At 43.5% G+C, this 15,196-nt stretch overlaps 2 protein-coding genes across 6 annotated transcripts in view; one reads left to right on the forward strand and one right to left on the reverse strand.

Moving 5' to 3' along the window:
* The window catches only part of LOC125006770 (dedicator of cytokinesis protein 3-like), a 46,545-nt gene extending 35,047 nt beyond the window's left edge, over nt 1-11,498 (forward strand). For 2 of the 5 annotated variants that reach the window (XM_047583143.1, XM_047583179.1), the window contains exons 39-54: nt 836-922; nt 1,200-1,304; nt 2,318-2,459; nt 2,761-2,927; nt 4,358-4,444; nt 4,623-4,802; nt 4,888-4,971; nt 5,062-5,178; nt 5,348-5,490; nt 6,639-6,774; nt 6,948-7,029; nt 7,236-7,351; nt 7,502-7,586; nt 7,667-7,789; nt 7,940-8,022; nt 8,619-11,498. In XM_047583143.1, coding sequence (XP_047439099.1) covers nt 836-922; nt 1,200-1,304; nt 2,318-2,459; nt 2,761-2,927; nt 4,358-4,444; nt 4,623-4,802; nt 4,888-4,971; nt 5,062-5,178; nt 5,348-5,490; nt 6,639-6,774; nt 6,948-7,029; nt 7,236-7,351; nt 7,502-7,586; nt 7,667-7,789; nt 7,940-8,022; nt 8,619-9,227 — 2,346 coding nt within the window. In that variant the 3' untranslated portion in view covers nt 9,228-11,498. The remainder of the gene's footprint in view (nt 1-835; nt 923-1,199; nt 1,305-2,317; nt 2,460-2,760; nt 2,928-4,357; nt 4,445-4,622; nt 4,803-4,887; nt 4,972-5,061; nt 5,179-5,347; nt 5,491-6,638; nt 6,775-6,947; nt 7,030-7,235; nt 7,352-7,501; nt 7,587-7,666; nt 7,790-7,939; nt 8,023-8,618) is intronic. The other 3 variants (XM_047583160.1, XM_047583169.1, XM_047583152.1) reach the window with 2 other exon arrangements.
* Nucleotides 11,499-12,669: 1,171 nt separating this feature from the next.
* LOC125006794 (poly(rC)-binding protein 4-like) overlaps nt 12,670-15,196 on the reverse strand; it is a 31,976-nt gene continuing 29,449 nt past the window's right edge. Inside the window, exon 14 of the mRNA XM_047583193.1 lies at nt 12,670-13,687. Coding sequence (XP_047439149.1) covers nt 13,342-13,687 — 346 coding nt within the window. The 3' untranslated portion in view covers nt 12,670-13,341. The remainder of the gene's footprint in view (nt 13,688-15,196) is intronic.

A 15,196-nucleotide genomic window follows, 5' to 3' on the forward strand; every position in this document is an offset into this window, starting at 1 on the left:
GGTGCAGAGATGCAGAGGCCAGTGCCTATTTTATCAATAATGGTTCCAGTCAGGAGAGATCATTTAGATCATTTAAATCACTTAGATGATTTAGATCATTTGGATTTTGAAAGCGATGTATCAAACGCTGGCATCAAAAATTGACCGTGGAGGAACAGATACGTTCATGGACGAATCTTCTGGATGAAGCAGCAATTTATCAAACAGTGTTTCACTCACAATAAAAGAGCTGTGGTGGGAGGAGATGTAGTTGGACAGATGTCTCTTAAAAAACTGAGACTTTGTTGCTGTGTTGACTAATTTGCAAATTCACAACCACTAGAGACAATGACTGTTCACAGTTCACGATTTCGTCAGGTTGAACAGTGGAAGCTCCTGATGACGGGAGCTTCAGCAACTTGAACAAACACAATAAATCATCATCATCATGGAAGAACTGTGAAAAGACTGAATAATAATTACTCACAAGCACCTGACAGTTTGCAAAGTAGTCTCCCTCATATGTCACTGGTGAGGGGAAAACAAATAAAATAAAGAAAGCCTGACTTCTTATTACACTCTTTGGAGTGATCACACACATTTTGTAGATATATTAAATTATAAATGTGACACTTCCTGCATTTACCGTAGAACTTTCAATATAAAGATAACTCCCATCTTATTTGTTGGACCTGGATATTTGGTGACCTGTCTTAGTATCTAGTTTTGTTTATATAGCCCAATACAACATCCTCCTTAGTGATTAGACACGTGGTTGCAGCCCTATGTTTGAGCTCTGTCTCTAAGCGTTAATGATTTCTTTCACCCTTTGTCTCATTTCTTTGTGACTTTGCAGTGCTGGGAATATGGGATATCTCTTTGCCGGGAGCTCGCTTTCCAGTACGAGACTTTATATGATTATCAGAGCCTCAGCTGGATACGGGTAAGTTTAGTTTTGCTTGCTCCCAGTTTTTTTTTTCTTTTTTCAATGTCATAATGAAACAAGGATCCTCTGCGGTGCTGGAAGGTGAGATTTTCATCTCTCCCCCCCGTCTTTGTCGTGCTCTGTTATGTAGTGTGAAATCTGCACAGCGTCAGACACAATGTCCCAATTACCTGTGCACGCCCACACTCACTGGGAAACGCAGAGGGTTCAGTAATGTGTGTGATTGCATCATTATTCATCATGACTGTTTTGCATGTTTGTCGATGTGTGACAGAAAATGGAGGCAGCGTATTATGACAACATCATCGAACAGCAGAGGATCGAGCCGGAGTTTTTTCGCATGGGTTTCTACGGCAGGAAGTTTCCTTTCTTCCTCAGGGTAAGACTTTCCAAATCTTGGCACGTTTTTACTGCCCTGACACAGGTTGCTGATGCTGCTGGTGCGTTCGGACGAACGCCTCCACCGTGCAGCTGCAAGAGGCGATTTAAGCTCCAGTCTGAAAAAAACAGAAAGCGGAGAAGGGAGACGAGACTGAAGTTAAGAATAAAACTAAAAGTGCAGCAGTGAAGACCGTGACTCACAGCAGAGATCACTTCTTGGTTATCTGAGCCCTGTGCGATGGGTTGAACCAGTTTTTGCTCCCTGGGTCCCTGGAGCTTCTAGTTAGATCCGTTTGATAACATGTGCACTTGAATCTCACAGACAGAAATAACTGACTCAAACTATAATATCTGAAAATATGAGATATCGTGTTTCATCTAAGCAGTTTCTGCTTTGTGAACAAAGCCGATAATGTGCCTAAATGTGGAGCATATGTCATTAAAGCTTAGTCGGTATTTGCCCAGTATCATTGGAGAAAATGTGTCGGCAGCACAATGAAATAATCACCTAAATCTAGATCTTAAAGAGCTCTTTAATAACTTTCAGTTCATTCTTTTAAGTTGTCCGACTTCCAACTTTACTATTTTTTTTTATCTCTAAAAGCCAGCTTTACTCTTCCTGCTCAGCACCAACCAAGCAAACCTTTCAGCTACTAGCTGGTCAACACTGAGGAGCAGTTAGCAGCTCTGAATCTACATGTCTACAAACAGGACCTTAAATTAATAACTATACTGCTTCTTAAAAGATAATGGTAATGTATTATGTTCTGTACTCAGGTTCATAAAGATCAATTTTTTATCTATTTTATCTATTTGTACTAAAACAACTTAAGTAGTTCTTAGTTTCTCTAACAACAGGTACCACATGTTGGGGAAAAAAAACAGATATCCAAAGGGCTTGTTGACGCCAGATAGCCCTGAGCCTCATCAGCATGATCCACTCCAAGATGAGAGCTGCTGTGTCGCTGTCAGGCTTGAACAGCTCCCGCTGCTTCCTTCCTCTCCCTGTAGAATAAGGAGTTTGTCTGCCGTGGCTATGACTATGAGCGACTCGAGGACTTCCAGCAAAGGATGCTCGGGGAATTCCCACAAGCCATCGCCATGCAGCATCCCAACCAACCGGACGACACCATCCTGCAGAGCGACGCTCAGTGTATCCTGACACATAACTAATTATATTTATTATACACTGATGTGTTTGTTTTCCTGACAGGAAAGACTTTTAACAGATGTTTGTCTGTATTGATCACAAACTGAATTATATCAGCGCTGTTTTTAAGGATTGTCACATATCAAATAGAAACACTGAACTTATTGCTGAACTCCAGAGACAGACAGTAAAAACAAACGCTCCCTGTAAGCATTTCCTTGGAATATCCGCCCTGCCTTTCCTCTTCTGTGAATATGCATGTACATCTCACTTGTCTGTCACTTCCTTGACACTTGCCTTCTAGACTTGCAGATCTATGCGGTGACTCCAGTGTCAGACATCTCTGATGTGCCTCAGCTGGAGCGTGTGCCCGAGAGGATCAAGAGCTTCTACCGCATAAACAATGTCAGCCGCTTCCACTATGACAGGCCTTTCCACAAGGGGCCCAAGGACCGTGAGAATGAATTCAGGGTACGCAGAGCCAGCAGTGCCCCTCTCAGTCGCACAAGAATAAAAAACAAAAACACTGGGTTCAGATGTTACACTATTTAAAAACCATGGCGTGGTTGCACCGCTGTGGAAACTGCGGTTGATACACAGTACGCAGCGTTTTTTTCTCTTTTCTTTCTTTTTTTTTTTTAAATTTAACAAGCATCTCAGGTGATGTAAGGAGGTGTAACACCCCCTGGTGGCTACAGACGAGGGTTCGCTGGTTTTAATAGCTTTAAAACCTGAGAAAAGCTTGAACTTAAAACATTTCTCTGCTACACTGCGACGCAACCAAGAATAGATAAACTTTGAAAAGAAATATCATTAAAGTCTAATATCACTCTGTTTCATCAGAACTGTGTGGGTTAGCCGTGATTAGATTAGATTTATGGTTGCTTGGCAACTAAAACGGCAGAAGATGAATGTGGTTTGATTAGGTCGTCAGGTTACCGGCTGTGCCAGCGTCGCACTGGTCAGCTAAACATGGTGGTGATGCCAGGATGAGGGTCAAAAGTACACATATTGTTCCTTGATTTTTTTTTTTCTCTCTCGATATTTCTACTCTTTTGTTCGTCTGTCGGTAGTAAATTGTGATTGTAATAACAGGCATTTATCCACATATGTAATTTTTTTGTAATCTGTAATTGTATAATGTTTCCTGACTGAACTGCAGGTGCAGTAGTCACCACTGCAAAATCGCAATGTATCAATAAGAAAGGTTTTTAAACATATAATAATGAAATTTGTGGGCGCGCTGAGTTTCTCGCCAAAATATATAGATATGGAAAAGACGGCGATGTGCAGTGAATTAGTTAATAATTTATAGTCTGCAAAATGTCACAAAACAGCGATAATTTTCAGCTCAGGCAACATTCCAAGACCCAGGGATGATAAATTTATAATGAGCGTGTTTATATGCACGCTGGTAGGTGTCCCAGTTCTGAGTCTTATCCTTATTTTGCACAAGAGCTAAAAACTCTCACATCTCAGCTAGCGTGGTCCATACCAGCAAAGCGCATTCAGGAAACCATGATCAGATTTATATGTGTAAAACAAAACCTGATCATACCCAGAATATCACACATGTACACTGCCACAGACGTAGCATAGAAAGCTCTCCTGAAGTTTTGTTGTTGCTGCTCATCTCAGTTGTCCTGCATAGCAAAGGCAGCAAATAAAACCTACAACCTGCAGGGCTTTAGAGACTTGGACCTGAAGTTTCTGACACAGTAACCCGAATTTGAAACGAGACCACACAGGACTTCTCTCCTCTCCAAAGTGACCTACATGCTACTGTACGACTCTCTTACTTTTCCCTGCCTCGTTATTTATCTGTTACGCGCAGTCGGCTCCCACTAGACTTTCTGATAAGAGGCGGCGTAACCTCAGCTCTTTGTCTGCACGTTCAACAGAGTCTGTGGATTGAGAGAACAACCCTGATCCTCTCCCGTCCTCTCCCTGGGATCTCCCGCTGGGCCGAGGTGGAAAGAAGAGAAGTGGTGAGAGGCTCGAATGTTTACTCATCTTATATTGCACTTGCTACCAGATGTAGGATGTTTCGCAGCTGGCTTTGTCAAACTCTCTGAGCCACGATCTGTGTTAGAATGAATAATATATTGTTCCCTGTATACTCCCTGTTTGTTATGACTAAGGATGAATATCTATATTCATTTCAAGGTGGAGGTGAGCCCTCTGGAGAATGCCATTTATGTGGTGGAAAATAAGACGCAGGAGCTGCGGACTTTGATCAGCCAGTATCAACACAGACAGCATCACGGCAACATCAACCCACTCAGCATGTGCCTCAATGGCGTCATAGACGCTGCTGTGAACGGAGGCATCGCCAGATATCAGGAGGTTAGCGCTGTAGGGCAGACAGACTCACGGATCACGAAGCGGGTTTGTGAGAGATTTGTAACTTTTGACTGCTCCTCTACAACAGGCCTTCTTCGATAAGGACTACATCAACAGTCACCCAGAGGATACGGAGAGGATCACACATCTGAAGGATCTGATGCAGGAACAGGTCAGACTCGACTTTAAAAGTTCAACAAATTCACACAGTAACTGAGTAAACATCTTGTTCACTTTTGTTTTTTCTTTCCTTCGTCCCCAGGTGCACATTCTAGGAGTGGGCCTGGCTGTTCACGAGAAGCTGGTGCATCCAGAGATGCGTCCTCTCCACAAAAAGCTTGTAGACCAGTTCCACATGATGAGGACAGGTTTACACCATGTGAGTAGCTTCAGGTCTATGTTGGAAACAGGTTACGTTCCATAACGTGTGCAATCAGAGCTTCACTTTGACTTTTCGGGAACTACTTCCACCTTAATGTGCTGCATATCATTCCTGCTGACAGCCAAGCTCGGCATGCTTGTGTGCGTGGTGTAAATATTCAGAGTAGTATATGGTTGGGTCCCAGCAGGGTCTCCCCAGCGTGGATCGATTTGGCCCCGCAGGCTGCCAAGGCGTCAACTCTCCAAGAGGCATCCTGTCCTCCCACAGCCACATGAGCCCTGAGAGCGTGCGCCTCATACACAGACACAGGTCAGTCACGCACATTTACACAGTTAAAACCTTAAGGGCCGAAAGTCGAATGCTTGCATATCTAAACTTAATCTGGGGTTGACAAAACCAAAGGCAAGGTCAAGCTTAACGTCTCCCGTGTTTTCATGTAGCAGTCAGGTTATATGAAATGAACCAAATGAATAGCCTTCCATTTCCAAATGTGTGGGATAAACTTTGTTCGCCCCCCTCTGAAAGAACCCTCTCACTATTTACATATGATGACTTGTTCTAAACTGATGCAATTCATGGCTGCAACAACGGTTAACACAGTAAAGGAAAATAAGAGTTATGACTAAAACAAATACTGCAATGTAAAATCAAATAAAAAGAAACGCTGTAGAGTTTGTGCAGGGATATGAAACTAGTTGCAGGTTTTATACCTTTTTAGCCCTTTTAGGAAAGAATTTGCAAGTCCCAGGAGTAATTTTATCGCTGTTGTGTATTGATGAAAAGAAGTGATCACCGCTGACGAGTCTTGCATTTAAAAAAGGCTTTATTACAACAGTATCAAACACCCTTGTTGAATCTGAAGGAGCCTCTGGTGCAGATTGTAGAAGCCCCTCCCGTTCAGCTCCAACACTCTCCTTATATATGGTTACTTATCTCCAAGAACTCCACAATTATGAACAAATTAAATTAAAAGAGACCTTGTCCACTTATGTCTGGTATTTTACAGCCGGCGGCTGGTACGGACATAGAATTAAATAAATGGGAAGGAAAGAAATATTGCTTGGTAATAATGGATGCATTTACCAAACAGGTCCACATCCTCTGGGAGCCATGACAGTGGAAGATTTTTAAATGTACAGAGATATTGTTATCAGTGGTAAAGTTGTTATAGACTGTTGGTAGATAACCTTTAACCTTTAAACAATGAACACATTCAGTAAACCCAGAAATATTGTCAGGAAGAGGACCATATGCTGCATCACTTTAAGCATGATATATTTTAGAGTATAACCCTAGCCCTAACCTAAAATACAGGATGAACTAAACCCTTCAACTTCCCAATCCCAATTTTTGTAAACCAACATACCGGCACATGTCAAACCGTCTGAGATGTTTGGTTGGAGGAAAACCGTTGGGAGAATGTTTCCCGAGTCTCAAACATGATCTCTGTCCTGCAGCCCTCTGAACCTGCAGGGTTCGATCCGTCACTCATCCTCGTCCCTGTCCTCTCACACGTCGAGTGAGGCCGGGAACCTCGTCATAATGACCGACGGCCTGATGGGGGAGCACCCCGAGGAGGCGTTACACATGCAGGTACGACGTAAAAACAGAAACCCTCGTAGTAGAAGAAGTAATCATTTGTGTTCACACTGTAAACCATCATTTAACACGTATGAACTGATTTCCTAGAACTGCAAAAAGAGATAAAGGTCATTTCCACCCCATTTCAGTCCTTTAACAGTTCGATAATACACTCTGTCCTGCAGCCGAGCCCCTCCTCGTCCAGCCTGAGCTCCATCCGCTCCAACTCTTCCCAAATTATCAACTCTGCTCCCTCAAGTGCCAGAGGTGAGTCTGTCAGAAGTCACACCTAAGATGGATTTAGAGTCTTACTCTCCTTTTGTACATCTGTGACTATATTGTTTCAACGCTTATGAAAAGTGAGAATTACAGATCAGTCAGTTCAGTTTGCAGATCATGAACTAGAAGGTTAGAGGACAGTGAATGCCTGTATTTGTTAAAATTGTACATTTCCAAATCCCTTCTGTGTCTAGGCTCTCCGTCTCTGCCCGACAAGGCCAAACACAACCGAGAAGTGATGATACTGTTGCCCTCTCATCGTGAGAGGGCCAACAACTCCATGTACTACAACATGGCAGAGAATGGACAGGTAGGACATGTCTGCACTATCGTAATAATTGATGTATAAATGTGAAAAACATGAGAGGAATGTGTTTGGAAAGGGTACTCTTTGCTGATTTTAATATATCCCACACATTGTGTAGTATCTGCAGAGGCTGACGTGTTTTATTTGTTTCAGAACAACCACATGCAGCGTGCCTTACTTCAACAAGTCAGTCCCTGTAAGCCTTGTGTTGACCCTCACATGAATCTACCAGAGAAAGGTGACACTAACACAAACGAGGTGAGATACTTCACAGGAGACGTGTGCAGCGAGCTAACGTGCCTTTGTGTCACTCTGCAGTTTTTCCCAACGCGCCCAGTAGTTGGAGTCTGGATGGGGAGAACAGAGAGCAGGTGTCCTACATGCCAGGTTCTACCGGAGGAGTAATTATGCCCCCTGTCCCACCCAGGTCTTTCCCACAAGGTACATTTCTCTTCACACATAAAAATAATTTTATTTCCTTCTCAGCAGGTGCTGCCTCTGACCTGAAAGTGTGCTAGCAAAAACTGAGCTTGTGAGTTCAGGCTGTTTTATGTATTTTAACATGAGACCTTCTCTGAATTTCCTTTGCAGGACATTTCCTGATGCACTGTGATGCGTTTCACCACCAGAACAGTGACCCTCCTCCAGCCCTGCCTGTCCGCTCGCTTCGAAAGGTATGGCCATCAGAGAGACGCCACTATAGCTTTAATATACCGCACTTCACTTTACATGCAGGATAAAATATCAGCTTTGTCACTGATTGAGATATTTATATGTGATGCGTATTTGTGAGTTAGGGCGCAGGGAGACACTTCCCACCTGGAACATGTTTTGACCTTCACTTTTGGCCGATTGCCTGAGTTTTTTTCTTTTCAATTAGTCGACCGAACCCACATTTCTCAGTCTGTAGTTCATTTTGCACTCTCTTCTTCTTTACTTCTTCCGTATCGCTGTTTATTCCTCCTCTCTCCTTGTTGAATACCTCATATTGACATTGTGCCTGGACGTAAACACAGCCTTTTGAATGTTTGAAATGAAAATTTCAGTCTGCTTCTACACAAAAAATGTATTGAATCTGTTCCACTGCAAGTCAAATAATTGATCCCCAAATGTCTGATGGTTGAGTGTAGACACTTGTCGAGTCATGATTATCAAAGTCTTGATGAAGTACTGCTATTTTAGTATTTAGTTCTGATGTTTCCGACAGTATTTGAAGGCAGCGTCAGCTGAGTTGCGGTACTGAACATGACCACTGTTTCTCTGTCTCCAGTCTCCCCTCCATCCGATTCCTGGCTCCCCCACCAGTCCTCAGTCAGCCCTGGGGGGCAGTAACTCCACCCTGTCGGGCAGCGCCAGCAGCGGCGTCTCCTCTCTGAGCGAGAGTAACTTCGGAGGTCAGTATCCCGATCCCGGCCCCATCAGGAATGACGCCCTGGAGCCTCTTCCCAGTCACCTGTGGTCCCCCCCGGACGAGTACTTGGCCTCTCCTTACCTGCACATCCACTACGGAGGACCGGAAATCGACTCCATGGACCCGGTGCGCCCTTTCCACTACCGCAGCCCTGCCTCGCACCCGCACACCCACCCGCACCCCCATGCTCACGCCCACCCCGGGATGGACAGCCACTCCCACGGGCCGCCGCCCCACCACCACGCTCCCACTCACGGCCCCCATCACATCCCCTACCGCAGGCCTCAGCCTCCAGCGGTGCCCCCGAAACCGTACTTGAGAGAGGGCTGCATCCCCGAAGAGGAGCTGCCGCCCCAGCCCATCCCGCTGCCCCGCAGGATCTTCCACTCCCCCCACGGCCACAGGGAGGACCAGGGGAAGCACCCCTGGGAGCAGTGCATCAGCGAGGAGCACGAGGAGACGCAGTGATGAGGAGGCTCCTCCTTGTCCTCTTCCCTTCATTTGCACTGAGTTAAGAGAGAATTAACCGAGAGGGTCACACGCTCCGTGTTTTAGTTTCAGTGCACATGAAGGAAAGACGGGAGAGAAGGAACGAAACCTCGACGAAGCTACGGTTTGAGGCACAACCACCGTCACTGCTCCGCGCGGCCTCTTAGATATAACTAAAAGAAAACCGTCTGCCGAACAGTGACGCAGATTAACTTTGTTCAAAAATTGATATTGATTGTACGCAATTGTACAACTCGTCTGTGAGCATGTTTTTTCATTTGAGAATAATATGACAGTTTTTGTGACACGCGAGAACCGTGATCCTAACCGACATGGTCCCAGGTGCAGTATGAGCTCTGAACTCCCTCAGTTTTGCTTTTCATGTCATTTCCACACAACACGAGGAAACTACAGAAGGATCTTACTCACAGTCAAGTGACTTCTCTGCTTTAAACGCTTCATATATATGAATTCTTATTTTGATAAATTTGCTACATTATAGTGTTTTCAAAGGCTTACGTCCATTATTGTTTTTCAAAACACTGTTAAGTGCTCCTTAATAGTGAATCATATCAAATGGCGCACTGTTAATACGTGTTGCTGCCGGGCTGTCATAAACCACAGGTCTCTAAGGTTGAACTTCTTTTTCTCGGACCAGAATCTCAAGGGACATGAACTGACCGAATAATTTCCCATCCGTACTGCGAGTATGGAAAACTACGTGAATGTATTCAGGCGAGACGTTGCGTTGCACAAAGCTGAAAACCTGGATTTTGTTTAAGTGCTTTAAGTTCAGTCCACGTTGAACGCGTCTCTTATTTGTCTTTGTTCGTGTGACGAAGATATCTCGACGGGAATGAGAGCGTTCGGCAGACTGAGAGGAAAGTGAGGACGGTGACAGACACTGGTCCCACCTGTCAGCTTTCATATTCACGGTGGATGAAGAGTGAGAACTCTCCACTTCACACCTCAGCCACCTGCTGGACACCCAGAACACACACCAACAACTCTCTATCTCCCCCTCTCTCTATTTCTCTCCGTCCCCTTTTTCTTTCCCTTCTCTGTACGGTTGTCAGAATATGTTAAGCAGCGAGTGCTTAACCTGGGCAGCTGCAGTGGCATTGTTTTTGCGTGCGATGACGCTGTCCAGCCCCTCCAACCCCCCACCTACAACCCCAAGGCCGGTCGGGGAGCCCACACAGACAGCGTTGGAATCGCCTACCTGCCTTAAAGTGCACTCAAATGCAGTTTAACCTCTCATCCGGACTGAGAGAAGCTCATTTTCATTCCGTTCACTATATGCTATCTGGAGAGAAAAAAAAAAATTCAAAAAAAATTCAAAAAACAAAAGATATCTACTTAGTGATGTTTTCGTATGGTTTCGTCCCGCTTTGGTTTCAGATTGTTGTTTGGTTTGTAGCGCTGATATTTCTTCTTATTCTGCCTGCGGCTCTTTCTCAATCACCTTCTGTTGTTTGAAAATCTGATGATGTGTTTCAGACGCACGCGGGCTGACGGGGAGGTTTGCTTTTTCCGAGGAGCAGAAGAACAATGCTGTTTATCTTCATGTCGTGGGGGTCGGAAGGATATAGCTAATATTTTATCAATTAATTGTTTTCCTGGTTGTTTTATGCAGGTGGATGCTTTGTGTTACTGTACATCAAGTTGTCGAGCTGACTAGACAACATCTATTTTTGTATGTGAGATCATCAGTTGTGTGAACATATTTCAGAAAACTGTACGAAGACGGAAAGGCCCGGGTGCTGCAGGTGCTGCTGGACCTGAGGTTTATAGATATATAAACAAGTATGCGAGTATTGCTCGATGGCGCTGAGGATGAGTGGCGACTGAAGTGATGCTCAAAATATAGGTACAATAGAATTTTTCAATGTAAATTCTGTTATTGTACATACAGCAGTATTGTGAAATATTTTTGAGAATTATTGCAGAGGCCCCAAAAAGGTTTATTGTTGTTTTTGTGTATATACATGTATTCCAGAGATCAATGTAATTGATAAATATCTATAATCAGTGTTTGGAAAAGGACAAATCCATTAGACCGTGGCTGTCTCCACCGTTCTTGACTCTTCTCATATAAATACTTTATACACTTTTCAATGTGCTTTCCTGTACATATGGTGTTAGCATGATCGAACAGTGTTTGGTTGTAAAAGTGGTTTTCCTACTCCCATAACTGCTGTGGTATGGAATTCATTAACAATGCCAAACATTAAAGACAATCTTTTATCAGCTCCATCTCCTCCTCATTCCCTCTTCTGTGCTGCCGACGGTAGGGGGCGCCGTGCGTTGCGGAATTGCACTTGGTGTGATGAGGACGCAGGCACCGTTTCTCAGTTTCTCTGAGAGCTTTCTGTTTGTGCTCCCAAGTGTGTTTATGTGCGCCGATAACAACATGTCACACAACCACTGGGTTCAGCATAGATGAAAGAAGATGAAAAAAATAAAAAATAAAAAATAGATGGGTCCCTGCTTTCACCTGCTCCAACTCATCTCTGTCACAACGCCCTCCTGCTTTGGTATTCACAGGAAACATTTCTTTTTGACTAATGTCTAACAGCAGCTGTAATTTTATGTTTTCATCAAAAGAATGGCGTCTCAAATAGGAGCTAATGACAAATCCTTAAAATATCTCGAACGCGTCAGTTTGCCCTCTCATGATGTGTTCAAGGATAATTAGAAATGTTACACTGTGCTCATCACAGACATAGATAGATAGCTAAATAGATGGTTGACACTGAGGCGTCGACTGTGTGTCTGTTTTCCTCTGACGGTTTTTGGTAACGATGAGGACTGAGCTCTCTTACTGTCTAACATATCCACGATGCAGTCACAGGAAAAAAAAAAGGAAAAGAAGAAGTGTTAGGATGAAAGGCTCCTCGCTGCCTCTCCTGAGGATGATGATGCTGCGCCGCATGCTGATGCAGATACTGAATACCATTTTCGCAGTCACCGTCGTGGATCCTCTCCTCTTTTTAATTCCAGGCCTCTCACCCTGTTAGTGCCTCTTTACTTATTTCAAACCCCCTCTGTCTCTAATGGCTCACTCATTTGTCTTAATGGACTTACAAAGAGCGCGTCTGCACGTGCACGGTCACATACGTGTCAGCGTACTGCCGGGCATGCGGGCAGAGCTCCTTCCTCTCCTGAGGTCGTGCCATCTCATTCTGCAGTTATTGTTTGGGGCACAATGATATGAAAAGTGCCGCTCACGTGCTCCAGCAAGTAGACGTTTGGAAGGCAACGAAAATAACCTCAATCTGGAAATGCACCTTTCTTGTCTACCCTGTTCCCACCTGAATATACGCCTCTGTGCCGCTGCATGGATTTGACACATTTTGGGGGCCGGGCGCACGAATGCCTGTGCAGCAAATGAAAAAACTGAGGAGATGCATCGGCCACATCAGGAACCAAAGACTTTTAATAAATGAAACGATACTAATAAATAAAGATTAACCACATTCAAAATAAAATCCAAAAAACAAAAAAAACAAATGAAAACAAAACGGACGTAACACTGAACAAAGTGAAGTACAGTACAGTACCATAGCACAGATTATTAAAAAAAAAAACAAAACAAAAAAAAATCAACGAAAAAAACCCAGACATTTACAAATTTTCTTAAAAACTTCAAGAGGCAAACATAGACATTGTATAAAAGCATCGTACTGTAGAGCATCTGTCATCTGAGTATAATTTACAAATTTATTGAAGGATAAATACTTAGCTGATCTCTAACTTGAGATGCACATGTAAAAAGCCTTAAACATGTATCTCTCAGGTGAGGTTCCAGCCCTTCTTTTTTTTCTTTTCTTTTTTTTTTCCTTTTTCAGTGATCAATAACAGTGAAGAGGTGATGATGAAAGCAGTCCATCAATTCATGGGAAACTCACAAATTATCTATAATAACTTTTAATAGCTCTGTCCACATCTCCATTGGTCTCGTCTCGGGTTGGTGCGTCAAAGAATAAAAGTCAAGAGCATCTCTGCCGGCGGATATGGCTACATCAGGCGTTTTGTGAACGAACACTGCTGCTGTCCTCCATCTGACTGGAGCGGAGCTCAGGGGGCCGCGTCAGTAGGGCGCGAACTTCTGTCTCTCTGGCTTTTTGATGCAGTTGGCTGAGGAGATTTTGGCGGTGTAGGCGGCCAGGGTGGTGTGGGACGGCGCTGCGGTGGCGGCCACGGCGGGGGCGGGGCTGGACAGAGTCAGAAAGGGGACAGATTTGACCCCGAGCAGCCCGGACAGGGGCATGGCACCGTACGGGGCGCCCAGCATGTGAGCCGGGGTCAGGGTGCCCATGGCGGCCAGTGTGGGTGAGGGGGAGGCAGCCGGGGAGGCTGGCTGGGTGAAGGCCATGTTGAGGTCAACTGGAGTTGCCATGGTGGCTGCCTGGGCTGTGGATTTGGCTGTCTCTAAACTAAGAGGGCAAAGACAGGAAGGGGGGGGGGGGGATAGGGAACGAAGATTAGAGGATTATTCTGTTGCCGCAACACTTGGGGAAGTTTCTGGAAAATTATTAAACTCCCCTAATGTTGCATATCAAAGTCTGTTTACAGGTCTTGGCGAGTATTACACCATATGTGGGGGTGAAAAAAAACCTTTGTGACTCCAGAGGGTGCTGTGAAGTCTGATAAAATGTCTGAAGCGATGTGACTTGAGTCAGCATCTGTTCAGCTGAAGGCAACTAATCTGGAAATGAAAAGAAACGTGGAAGTGTGGAGTGAACAGTGAGTTCACCAGACCTCTGAAGGCTGCTGCTCATTTCTTCATGAGGCAGCTACTTTTTTTTTTTTTTTTTGTTGTTGTTGTTGTCATTTAACCTGAGGCAGCCTTTGAAAGCTCATATCTTGAGCATTTCATGAGTTTATTTTGTTTTAAGGGAATTACTTATGAACACAGTTTCTGGAATGATGACACGCTTCAAGACGAGTCTGCAGCAAGAAAAAGATGCGCTGCTTCTGTTCGTGCTGTCAAACCTGATCCAGGACAGTACACTTTATAATTAACTATTTATTCCATGTAATTCAACCCCTCCTACATAAGAAATACGTCCTATATAAGCGAATTACTCGTAGAGTCTGCACGGACATTAAACAATACATGAAACATTTGCATATTTCATTAAAGGGAATGTTTCAGGAATATTTCATGATCACCTCCATGAAATGTGCACGCTCAGCTTGAGGGTAATTTTCTGCATTTCTTTTTGATAAAATCAGAAGAATTAGTATTCAACGAAAACTTACATTTGACTACAAAGGTAAGTGGGCTCTGTGACTGTCCCATTTTTATATTTTGTGCTTTATACATCGTTGAAATATTACAACTGACTGCTAGTTTTATTTTTGTTACATAGGTGGCTTAATATTTTTTTTGTGGCTGGTTGGAATGACTGGCATTAGAATTATTTGGTGAATAGATAAATATATATATATATATATATATATATATATATATATATATATATATATATATATATATATATTGCCATATTTGAATCTCTAATAGCAAAGGGCAGATTCCACCCTGTTAACATTACATATCAAATAGCTTGAATAATTTTGCCCTAGACGCATTGACTGTGAGATTAAACTAGTGAAAAACATTTAAATATAACAGTCAGTGTAACAGTAGTTCTTCATGTAGGTTGTAGTTTTAAGTATTTGTTTAGAAACGCAGCTCTAGGTTCGACTTTGGAGGTTTGTAGTATTGTTGAATTTTATTGTGCTGTATTAGCTGTTTTGTGTTTCAATCGACATTAACTGAACATTGTAAGTCATGAAAGGGGGTTTAGCATAAGCCTGAATAAAAATAGATTTCAATAGTGTACCTAATGTTTTGGCAACTGGTTTCCTTATAAAAAAAACAAACAAATCCCAGAGCTCCATGCCAATGTGTGAATACCATCAAGACACAACCGCTTTTA

Source organism: Mugil cephalus, chromosome 1 (assembly GCF_022458985.1).
Source record: "Mugil cephalus isolate CIBA_MC_2020 chromosome 1, CIBA_Mcephalus_1.1, whole genome shotgun sequence".
Classification (NCBI taxonomy): Eukaryota; Metazoa; Chordata; class Actinopteri; order Mugiliformes; family Mugilidae; genus Mugil; species Mugil cephalus.